General features: G+C 48.4%; 1 protein-coding gene across 4 annotated transcripts in view; it reads left to right on the top strand.

Moving 5' to 3' along the window:
• Positions 1-12,515, top strand: part of ME3 (malic enzyme 3) — a 279,475-nt gene that overhangs the window by 255,449 nt on the left and 11,511 nt on the right. For all 4 annotated transcript variants that reach the window (XM_060303875.1, XM_030835867.2, XM_060303874.2 and 1 more), the window contains one exon: positions 2,207-2,316. In XM_060303875.1, coding sequence (XP_060159858.1) covers positions 2,207-2,316 — 110 coding nt within the window. The remainder of the gene's footprint in view (positions 1-2,206; positions 2,317-12,515) is intronic.

The raw sequence follows: 12,515 nt of genomic DNA, 5'->3' as shown, positions 1-12,515 counted from the left end.
GTGAGAGGCCCGCGTACCGCAAAAAAAAAAAAAAAAAAGAGAGAGACACAGTACAACCCAAAAAAGCAGGATCAAAGAGCCAGAATAGAGTCAGGGGAGGTTTAACGGGAACCTACCGTTAAAGGGAAGAAGACAGCTCTCAGCTTCTTGACGCCCAGTGTTAACAGGAAACACAGGTTACCAATCCAGTCATTTTTTAGGAAACACAAACTTTTTCCTGACTTTGAAATCTAGAAGGCAATTCTAGCGTAGATTTTAAATAAGACAACTCAAGCCGCTTAATGGGCCTTGTCTTTACCCACCAAGGCAGTGTTTCTGAGTTCTCCAGACAGGATCAGAACGATCTGAGGTGCTCACTGAAAATGCATTGTACAGCATGGTGACCGAAGTTCATAATTACTACTGTATCATGCACTTGAAGTTTGCTAAGACGGTAGATCTTAAATGTCCTCACCCCTCAAAAAAAAAAAAAAAAAAGGTAACAGTGTGAGGTGATATATGTGTTAATTAGCTTGATATTTTGGTAATCATTTCAAATGTATACATGTATCAGAACATCCTGCTGTGTTCCTTAAATACATACGATTTTTATTTGTCAATTATACCTCAGTAAAGATGGAGGAAAAAATACAGATTCCTGAGCCCCACCCCTAAACTCACTGAGTGAGTCTTTGGGAGATGGGCCCGGTGCTCTGCATTTTGAACCAGCTTACCAACTGATCCTGCTCTACCTGTACATGGAGAACACCCTCACCAAGGTGTTAGTGGATGACAGTGGCTTCATGCAGTGGCCTTTCCCAACCTTCGTGGTGTCTTATCAGGGAATAATGCCTGAACCCAGAAGAGTCTCTGGTGGAGGGACTCAGGATCCACTTCAGGATCCGCCAAGGGAGATATCTGGAGGCTGCAGAGGCTCCCCAAGCCTGAGTGGCAGAGGAGCCGGGCTCTCTGCATGCACTTGGGTTTGGAGTGAGCTTTCTGCTGGGATTTCAGATGGCCACAGGCCACAGAGAGGCGGGGCCCCACCTCAGCCCTTCCAGCACCCCTGGGGTCTGCCATCCAGAGCCCGTGGGAGTCACCAGCCCACATTAGAGACAATGATATGGGCTTGGCTGACCACCAGGCTCCGTACCCCTACGCTCTGCCCCATCCTCGTCCATAACGGGGCAGGCAATTTGCAGCAATGTGGATGCAACTAGAGATTATCATACTAAGTGAGATAAGTCAGAAAGAGAAAGACAAATACCATACTATGCCACTTTTATGTGGAATCTAAAATATGGTGCAAATGAACCTATGTATGAAACAGAAACAGACTCACAGACATAGAGAACAGACTTGTGGTTACCAAGGGGGAGAGGGTTGGGAGAGGGATGGACTGGGAGTTTGGGGTTAGTAGAAGCAAACTATTACATTTAGAATGGATAAACAACAGGGTCTTACTACTGTATAGCACAGGGAACTATATCCAATCTCCTAGGATAACCTTAATGGAAAAGAATATAAAAAAGAATGTATGGGACTTCCCTGGTGGCACAGAGGTTAAGAATCCACCTGCCAATGCAGGGGACACGGGTTCGAGCCCTGGTCCCGGAAGACCCCACATGCCACAGAGCAACTAAGCCCGTGCACCACAACTACTGAGCCTGCACTCTAGAGCCTGTGAACCACAACTGCTGAGCCCGCGTGCCACAACTACTGAAGCCGGCACGCCTAGAACCCGTGCTCTGCAACAAGAGAAGCCACCGCAATGAGAAGCCCATGCACCGCAACGAAGAGTAGTCCCTGCTCGCCGCCACTAGAGAAAGCCCCCGCACAGCAACAAAGACCCAACGCAGCCAAAAATAAATAAATATATATATATATATAGTTTTTTAAAATTACATGGGAAGTATTTTCAAATGAGTAATAAATCTTCAAAAAAAAGAATGTATGTATGTGTCACTGAGTCACTCTGCTGTACAGCAGAAATTAACACATTGTAAATCAGCTCTACTTCAATTAAAACTAAATAACTAAATCATAATGGGGCAGGCAGAGCCAGGAGTCCAGGAGCCAGCCAGGTGGCATAAACCCCAGTGAATGAGCCATGCCACACCCACACCCACCCCTGGGCTGCACCGCCCTGCTCCCCAGTGCAGGCTGGGACCTGCCAGGCGTCAGGTCGGGGAGGCAATTTCATGCTCTTTCCTCTCCCTCTCCACAGGTTTGGAATAAACTGCCTCATCCAGTTTGAAGACTTTGCCAATGCCAATGCCTTCCGCCTTCTCAACAAATACCGCAACAAGTACTGCATGTTCAACGATGACATCCAAGGTAAGTTTCCACCCCTCCTGACAAAGCCCCTGAGGACGAATGCCTCCTCACAAAGGCTCACCTGGGTGCCCAGGTGGGGAGGGGCCACCTCATAGCCGGTTTGCTGCCAGCAGCTGTTGAAGAAAGAGCAGTAAATCCAGATTCACTTTGCTAATTCTCAGCTCTGTGACCTTGGACATGTCCCATAGCTTTGCTAAGTCTCAGTTTCTTCACCCATAAAATGGAGATGATTACTGCTTCAGAGAAAAGTAAGAATTTGGTGATTAGATATATGAAAGAAATTTTAAACAATGCTGTGATTTATAGCTGGTTGAACATGGGCAGATCACATCTCTGAGCCACAGTTTCATCATCTATTCGTTGGGAATGATAGTAACTACCTTGGAAGATTACTGTGAAAATTTAAAGAGCTAATATGTGGAAAGTACCAGCGCATAGGACTCATCAGACCAAAGCATCAATCACCATAAAAGTGGCCTTCGCCAGCCGCAATAGCTCGCTCTTGGATTTTCCAAACACAAGGCTGTCAGGGAAGCAGGATAAGGCCTTCTCTTAACTTGGCTGGAATGAGTGCTTCTCACAATGATAACCGAGGCCCCAGAACATTCCAAAAGTCAATGGGAAGCATCTTCTAGTTCAGGGTCAGCTTGGCTCCCTGTTCTGTGGACCAGAAATATCTGAAGGCATTTGCTGCTTGTTGTGGAGATGCCAGCATGTGACACTGGAGTAGGAGGGGTGGCTTCTCAGCGATTATCTCACCTGATGCAGGAGCTCTCAGGAAGGAGCATTGCCAGTTATTCCTAGTATTTTATAAAGCCCAAGGGAAACCTTGATGACATGTAGGTTATTTAACAAATGAAGTTTGGCAAGCAAGATCTTTTCAAATCAAGGAACCATGTCATGTAAAACAGAACAGGTTGGTAGGGGACAGGTATTGGTCCCTGGGAGTAAAAGATGGGCCAACATTTTGCAGATGAGGCCCAAAGAGGTCACAGTTTTCATCAAGTGAGTAAGACAGACCTAGGAGGATCCAAGCCCAGGTTAAAAATAGCTAAGGTTTAGAGCTGAATACTTGTTATTCATCAGGCACGGTTCTAAGCACTTCACAGCTTAATCCTACCAGATATCACCAACCCTGTCTTATTTGTACTCCTGTGACCTCCCTCTGGGTCAGTTCCCTCTGCACGTTGAAAGCTCTGCTTCTCAGCTTGGGACAATCTTCCCCATCATCTTTGGCTCAGTAACTCCTACTCACGCTTCAAGGCTCAGCTCCGGGGTCTCCTGTCCCAAGGAAGGGACAGCCTGATTTGGGTGCACACCGGGTGCCTCCACAGCCTCCTGTGCCCGCCTCCGTCAACTTTCTTACCACACTGTACCCCACATGCCTGCACTGAGTTGTCTGTCTCCCCAGGAGACAATAAGCTCCCAGAGGCAGGAACCACATCTTTTCCCTTCTCACTTCCCAGCCCCAGCACAAGTGCCTGGCACGCTGTAGATGCTTCCCTAATGTTTGGAGAATGAGTGAACGAGGTCCACCTGCACAAGTTGAGATTCTCATAAGCACCCACCTGTTCACGTGGGTGTGTCTACACTGGACACCTGCCCCCGAAGCCTCTCTCTTGTCCAGGTCGTCATACATGTACTCACCCAGAAATGCACCCCACATGTGCTCACACGCAGACATACATACATCTTCACGTGTGTACGCCCTCATGTATACACACACACAACTTCTTAAATGAAATCAATTCGTTAGTTTTTAGGTCCTGCTGATATCCAGTTCCAGTAGAGTCTATTTCACTGCCAGGCAAAGCCAGATGGAATGGTTTTCTGGGTCCCACGGCAAACAGAGGAGGAATTTCCCATTCTTTTCTCAGAAATGAGAGACTAAAGTCATTAAACTAAAATGCATGAGGAGAGCTGGCAAATCGTACTAGAATGGCAGGAGCCCTATAATATCGAGTCTTGGATCGGGACAACCTGACCGTTAGGCGTGGCCGTGTGATTAATAGCACCGCCCAGATCTTCCCTCAAGAAAGGACTTGTTGCCCCAGCTGGCGGCAGGGCTGGCTGGAGCATCAGACCGTGGTCTCACGGTCCTGCCCTGCCAGGACGGCATCACCAGGTGATCAGGGAATATAGAAGCTCAACCATTTTGGCCCAGTGCAGGACAGCTCTGAGGGCACGTTTAACTCCAGGGCTCCCCACGGGGCTGGCTGAGGCCCTGGGGACCGCATCGCGGCTCAGTTTCTCCTGCTTCCCCAGCCTCGACCCCATCCTGCTTCCACTCCCTCCCTGGCACAGGTGTGCTGATCCCAAGGCCACTTCTTCATAACATCCTGAACACTTCACATCTCTCTGAATCTGCTTCCCAGGGAACCCAAACTGTGCCAAGTAATCCAGCTGGCATGAACACAGAGCTTTAGGCTAGAAAAGTGTTTTCCATCCACACTATTTCACAGCTTCCTGGCCTCACCCCCTCCGCCTGTGGGGAGGACGGACATTGCTGTTCACGTCACTGATGAGGCAACTGAAGTTCAAGGCTTAAGTTTTGCTCCACGTTCCCACAGCCTAACAGGCATAAAGCTGGGGCTAGAACCTAGTCATTTCTAACTCGGAATTCACTGTCTGTCCATGACGTCGGGCTGCCTATGCTCCCTCGTAGGTGAGGCAGTGCCGTGAGTCTCCTTGGTGAGGATTAAATTCCGGACCCCACGGAAGTGTGGGTGTCACCGCTCTCCTCACCCCTCCCATCCTCTCCTCTAACTCCCACAGTTCACAGACCCCCCCGATGAGGCCTGGGGATGGGGAGGGGCTGGCCCACAGTCGCCAGCTGGTTAGTGATGGGTCCAGAACCAGAAGCCTATGATGTGTACTCTCAGTGCTGGGTGGGCGATTAGCAGACTGGTGAGGAATTCCGGGATTAATGGGGCAACATGGAAGATGAAGCTCATGCTAGAATTGACCCCCTTACCTCCAAATACAACGTAGAGAGCAGAGGAAAAAGAAACATGAAACTACATAGCCATGCTCAAAAATAGAAAGGAACGCCAGCATGCACAGAATTGGAGAGAGCTGGGAGAAGGGGGAGGGTGGGAGGAATCACAGTGGTAAACAGACACCAAAACCAAACCACACGTGGTTGCTGGGGACAGGCCCGGTCCCCCCCAACAGGACTCGTGGTCAGGGAACACCCCAGAGTGGCGGGGGATGGGCCCAGGCTGCCCACATGAAATGAACACCAGCGCAGCCTCACATCCTCGGTGGAGTAAGGAAAGATACGACTAAAGGCCTCAGGGTCCCCACCAGACGGAGCTCCGTGAGGGCAGGGCCGTGCCTGGTGGTGAGCAGAAGCTCGGGCACAAGATTGGAACTGTCTCCAGGCAGTCCTGCTGTTCCACACTCCTGGGAATCACCACCCCCACGTGGCCGACCACAGGGTTGGGCCTCTGAAGCCCCAGCACTGGCAGGGTAAAGAGCTCCCCAGGGCTGCCAGGGTCTCCTCCGCGCGCCCCCCACCCCGGCCCCGGCCCTACTCCCAGCTCAGACCGGTGGGAAGCCTCGGCCTCCCAGGCTGGCTCTCGGTGAGCAGGGCTGCCCGTGCACTGACTCATCGCTGGAAGCCTCCTCAGGAGTTTTGGAAAAGGCAGAGAGGCTCAGGTGACTTTTGTTGTTTCAGCTGGGATCACAGAAGCATCCCGGCTCTTAGCGGAGGAGAGAGAGACCTGGAAGGGGAACAGTGCTAGGAATGGCCATGCTGGAGGACTGGCCAGCTGTGTCCTTCCCAAGAAGCCAGGTCCGGGATACTGCTGGCCTGGTGAGCACAGGCCCCCGGCCTCCACGGCTAGCTGCCCGCAGTGTGGCTGGGGACAGCAAAGCCCAGCTGGCCTGTCAGCTTCAGAGCATCCTCCCACCCCAGCAGGCCTCCCTGGACCTGCACTGCCCTCAAGTCCGGCCACGTTCCCGAGAGCAGACGGCCAGTCAGGGTGCCTGTGTGGTATGTCAGGCCGTGGTCGCCCCTCATACTTCCAAGTTTTCATCTGTGAGCCAGAGTTCTTAACAGTCAGATGTTGGACTGAGACAAGCCTAGGTCTGAATCCCCACTTTTCTGCTTTGGGGCTTTGGCCAAGTGGCTTAAATCCTCCCAGTCTTCTTTTCCTGATCTGTAAAATGGACATGATAGTATTCACAGCCGTGAGGGCTCAGCCAGTACTGCCAGAAAGATCAGGATGCCTTTCTAAGGCCAGCGTTGATCCTGGCTGGATGGGCACTATGCTAACTCATCGTTAAGCGTTTTCATCATCACCCTTGCTTTTGGCACCAGGTCGCTGTAAGGGCTGCAGTGATGTAGCACGGGAACAGGCATGTAACCGTACTCAGTTCTGGTACCGGGTACTGATACCGCTGGTGCACAGGAGGCTCCCAACACATGTACCGGGGGAAGGAGGAAGTGTTGAGACCCAAAACAGAGAGGCTGTGGTGGAGGTGAGAAGAGGCACCAGTGTGAGCGCAGGCCTGGGAAAGCCTGAGAAAGGAGGCAGGGGCCCACCTCACCTCTTTCCTCTTTCCACATCCAGCCTATTCTTCCAGCCCATTGAATTAGTTCTGTGAGTTTCCTGCCGATTCTGATTCTGAATGTGCTGGTCCCTCTGCCTAGAACTCTCTTCTGCTCTCGGCTAATTTCTCTTTGTCCTTAAGGACTCAAACCTCACCTCCCCCAGGATACCGCACCCAGGGCCAAACCTGTTCTGCAGGTCCCAGGATGACCCCACCCTTCCCCAGGGCCTGGGAGTGACACTGGGCAGTGGTCACCCGCTTTGCAGAATATTTCAAAGTACCCTGGGGCTCAGATGCCACGATAGGAAGGGGGCAGATGGGGAGGAATGGCCCAGCTCTGAAGTCTGTCCAGCTGGTTTGTCCTGTTTACAAGACACCAGGGGTTACTTCCAGCTGTCAGCGGTCTGCTGCTCCTTTCCTACCACACACACTAAGCAGCAGTTCCTGGCCCTTTCCGTGTCTCTCCCACAGTGAAACCTCCCCCGGCCGCTTCAACCTCATCTCTCCCCAGTCCCCAGAACCTTCCTTTTCGCTAAGTCCTGTGTTCTGAGGCTGTTCTTCCCGTACAGGGCTTTCCCAGCCCTTAGATTCTCGTGGGTCTCTTTGCACGTCTAATCCTGGCTGCTCTGAGACCTCCCCCTTAGCCTGTTGATTCAGTTAAATCCCCAAAGAAGCCAAGAAGATGGTAATTATTCCCTCCGGCGGCAGAATAGTCTAACCCTGCCTCCTCCATGGGCTGGGAACTGCCTTCTTGAGAGTCCAAGGGCTCCAGAACATTCCTTCAGGACACAGAAACAGGGTTGAAGTCATCTAGAAGGCCTTTGCTTGGTTTCCAATAAGGGAAACTTGAATTTTCTGAACAGTTATCCTGCTAACCCCTGTGCTCAAGACTATTGTATTCATCTTCATAAATCTAAGGCTTCATATACCCATATACCCAGTGGAGCCCCAGAACAGGCTCTCAGGACACGCTCATGAACAAATGAGAAGCCGCTGGCTGCTGCGGGAAGATAATTCTGCGGATCCTGAAAGTGGGCCAACCTAATCCTAGAGGACGCCCAATCCCCCCGGCCCCAGGCCTCCAAAGCCACCTTGGCCGGACCCTGGCGAGCCTAACTGCCTGTGTCCTTCTTGCTGCCTAAGACAGCAGCCTTGTCTCACCTGAGAAGCAGCTAGTTCTTTCCCTTTTCTCTGATAATGTGTGGTTTCTAATGGAAACTTCTTTAACTTTGTCAAATGTGACTATTAAAAGCAGAATAGAAACTACATTTTCAGTCCTTTTGTGCTATTTCCTGAACCTACCACCTCCAGTACTCAGTTTGCAGGAAATGCAATTATGGAAAGCTCCCTCTGAAAAGGAAAATTTGTTTTTCTTTCATCGTGAATGAGGAACAAACAGTCATGCTTTCAGCTGCCCTCAGCATTCACGGGCACGTGTTCTAACACATCCCTAGACCCCTGGGCTTCTCCAGGTGGCTACCTCCAGAAACCTTTGCAGCTTCCTTCCTCTCTATTTTTAAATCCCTAATACATTACCCAAGACCCTCCTCCTCAAAATGAAAGTTGATGATGGAGATAGCGTTCTTTGCCAAACTTTATAATATAGGATTTAAGAACTGCCGTTTTTCCTCTTGAGTTCTGGGCTGTGAATACGGCAACTTGTCACTTCGGAGGATGGCCTCAGAGAAAGATCCCAGAATGGAGAATGAGAAGGAGCCAGCAAGGTAGCCAGTGAGCATGGGGTTCCAGAGGCCACATGCAGAGTTTCCCAAAGGAAGGAATGAACACCAGTATCAAATGCTGATGAAAGGTCAAGGAAGAGGAGGGCTGAGGACTGACCACTGAACTTGGCAAGATGGAGGTGCTGGTGAGGTTGACAAGTGGTGGGGCAGTCGCCTGATGGGACTGGGTTTCAGGGAGACCAAGAAGAAGGGAAATAGAGGTAATGAGTATATTCAGCTCTTTAGGAGAATTTGGCTATAGAGGGAAGTAAGAAATAGGGTGGGAATGACATAGGGTCAAGAGGAGGCTTTTAAGGATGGGAACTTGATGACATATTTGTATGGTGATGGCAGTGATCCACTAGAGTGGGAGCAGTTGAGGATGCAGGAAAAAAAAAGGGAGAGAATTACAAAACAAATTTCTTGAGTAGGTAAACATGGTGGGATCCAGCACACAGCCAGAGGTGGCTTTAGCTAAGAGCAGGGACCATTCATCCACGTAACAGGAGAAACGGCAAAGTATATGGAAGTATATGGACCGGAGGCAGAGGTTTTATAGAGTTGGTGGTGAGAGGACTCACTTCTCTCCTGGTCGTTTCTACTTTCTTTGAACTTCACTTTCCACTTCTGAAAGGGGAAAAAATGGGAGCTCAGTAGTACCTATTTCCTAGAGTTGCTGTAAAGATTAAATGAGCAAATAAATGCAGGCAAGTGCATACACAGCACGGAGCCAAGGTCACGGGGAGAGCAATCAATAAGCGGCAGTTGTTGTATCCTTTTGAAATTTTCAACTCTTTTCTACCAGATTTCCCAATGCTTTGTGTTTTCCACCCCTTCCAGAGTCACAACTGAACAATTACATCCACCACCTAAGTTCACTTCCCTCCACCTCCACTACCACCTGCCCCTCAGTTCTCCCCCAGGGAAACCCCATAAGGCCACTCCTGCTGCCTTCAACTCCAGAGTCAGGAAAGGCTGTCTGAGCTGCATAGACCAGGAAGGGGTGGAAGCAGCAACCCAGGCTTACCTGCTTTACTTCTAATTTGGTGACTAACAGGCAGAAGCCACTGCCTCTCTCTGGCCTGAGTTTCCTCATCTGTACAGTTGTTGGATGTCACGCTCTCCATCCAGCACTGAATTTCTGCAGGTAAGCTGTTATTCAGCCTGTAGGTTCTAACCACAAAAGATACTTGACATCCAAGAAGGAACAGACCCATCAAGAATGCAGTGTCTTTGGGAGGTTCTCTGATGAAATATCTTTGGCGCCACCTGGTGTCGTATGCTCTGTACAGCTCCTTTCAGGAGGCAGAATGCTGTCGTGAAATATAATAGAATCAGATGCGGGGAAAAGGTGCTCTCTGTCCAATGGAAAACTGGAAACAGAAAACGGAAAGTTCACTCCTGCTCCTGCCCTGCAACCATTAGTATTTTGTAGCTCCTTTCGGATTTTGTGTGTATATTTTGTTACAGTTAGAATCATAGTATGTAGACTGTTGAATGTTCTCTTCCTTCCAACTAACTCAGTGAAGCATGATTCAGGGGTTAAGAGCACATGTCCTAGAGCCCGATTCCCTGAGTTCAAAGCCTCACTCTGTTGTGTGATCTTGGACAACTCAGCAAACTGCTCCTTACCTCATTTTCCCAATCTGTAAAATGGGGATGATGATAGGATTAAATAAATGTCTTTACATTAAGACATATAAAGCACTTAGAACAATATGTGATGTTAGTTACTAACTTTATAGCATTTTTTGTGTTGCTACACCATCTTCATAAGGAATATTTTTAATAGCTTCAGTATCCTACTGAGTGCCTACACTAGCTAATTTACTTAACCATTGCTCTTTTGTTAGGTGTTTGTTATTTCCAGCCATTCTACATTATAAATAACACTGTCATAAATATCTTACCACATACCTTTTGGATTTTTTCATACATAGATTCCCAGAAATAGAAGCATGAGGTCAAGGGGCAAAAACATTTTATGCCTTTGGTCTATATTGGGAAATAGTTTTCCAAAAAGGGTTGTAGCTCTTTAAAATGGAATGTGTGCTGAACTTTGCCCTTTTCATTGCTCCCTCACCAGCCATAGATAACATCAGTTTCTTTGATTTGCACAATTGTAATGACCATAAACAGTCACACTTTAATTTCCTTTTCTTTGACCATCATAGAGGCTTAGCGTTGCCAGTTGCAATTACTTTATTGTGACTCCGTGAGGGTCCACGTTGCGATTACTTTATTGTGACTCCGTGAGGGTCCACAACAGTCGTTTTAACAGAGAAAACTCGACATAAAGAATTGTGAATTCTGCATTAAAGAACTGAAAAGCCAGAAAGAAACACTCAGGATCTGCTACCACCCCTGAGGCTGGGGGAACACAGGGAAGACAGGTGACAGCTGGCTAGCGTTCATGCCTCTGAGGGGCACGCGCCACGAGGCTAGTTCTGTAAGTGACGGACAAAGAGCAAACTGGATTCAACTGCTGCTTGTGGAACAAACTGCTGCTGTAAGATTAAAAAACCAAGGCTCTGGAGTTGCCAGATTTAGCAAAAACAAAATGCAGATGATCAGCTAAATTTGAATTTCAGACAAATAACAGTTTTTAGAATATTTATGCTAATATTGCATGGAACACACACTAGAAAATTATTTCTTGTTTACCTAAAATTCAAGTTTAACTGAATGTCCTACATTTTACCCAGCAATCTTACAAAGTAGGAATGATGCTGGAAAAACTGTTCTTTCCCTGCCCATCTAGTCTTTCGGTCGCCCTCTGGCGCCCCCTATTGGCAGAGCCCACCATAGGGCCAATTGGTAAAGCTGAAAAGTGGTTTGCAGACAAAGGAGAAACGATTATCCAGTAATCGGCAGAGTCCACCCTTCTGGCTGGTCAGCATCGATACATACCGTCCTGCACATTGGTACTTCCAGACAACAACAACAAACTCTAACAAAATGCCTAATAAAATGCAACTATCTTTCCAACAAATGAAGACATTCTCACCTTCTCCCTGAAATGGGGAGAGGCAAAGTGTCTACAGTTATTTGCCAACTCAAGAATGTCACTCATCATCTGGTTCTACAAGAATGAAGTCACTAGCCACTGCAGTCACCGACCTTCAACACACCCTGAAAGGAGTTCAAGGCAGAGATCAGGCATGAGGCACTCTGTGCTCTGGGAAAAACTGGCAGAACAGGCCTTCGGATGCTTAGATATTTTCAGAAGATTTTATGAGCCCAGTTTCTTACATCTTCTCATATCTAGGAAAACACTAAAATCATTAACGGAGACATCCACTCCTCGTGACGAGCAACAACCTTCTTGTGACCAGCAGCAACCTTCTGCTGAAACGTGTGCTTGGCTGCACGTACGCCCTTCACCAAAATCACATACACACTGACACCCACACCCGTCTTCAGAGCTATCTGAGGGGCTGTCTCCTGGGCTATAGTTCTCATTGTGCCCCCAATAAAACTTAACTCACAGCTGTCACACTGTGCATTTTTTTGACATATTTATCTCTGGAAGATAGTCACACCACCCATCTCTGGGCAGGACAAACTACTCTTAAATCTCAGTCACAGTCACATTTGAAAACTCTGTTTTCTAAAGGCTAAATTGTAGAATTAACCTCCAATAAAACTTCTATAAAATAATAAGAGGAAGGAGAAAGGAGAATAAATTAGCTAATACGAACCATCATCCGTAACCACATGATAATCAAGGAAGAAAATTTGTATGGCTGCTACATTCCTCATTTCTGTAACCAGTCATGAAGCCATAGTTGATGTTTATGAATTTCTTCCTCGGTCTCCCATTCCGTGTTTTCTTGTCATCAGACAAGACCTTAGCTTGCCAGAGTTCCTTGATAGGATGACCCAAACCTTCATTCCTGAAGGATCTGCGTCCTCAGCAGC

This window comes from Globicephala melas, chromosome 8 (assembly GCF_963455315.2).
Source record: "Globicephala melas chromosome 8, mGloMel1.2, whole genome shotgun sequence".
NCBI classification, from domain to species: Eukaryota; Metazoa; Chordata; class Mammalia; order Artiodactyla; family Delphinidae; genus Globicephala; species Globicephala melas.
This window is presented reverse-complemented; position numbering and strand designations above follow the sequence as displayed.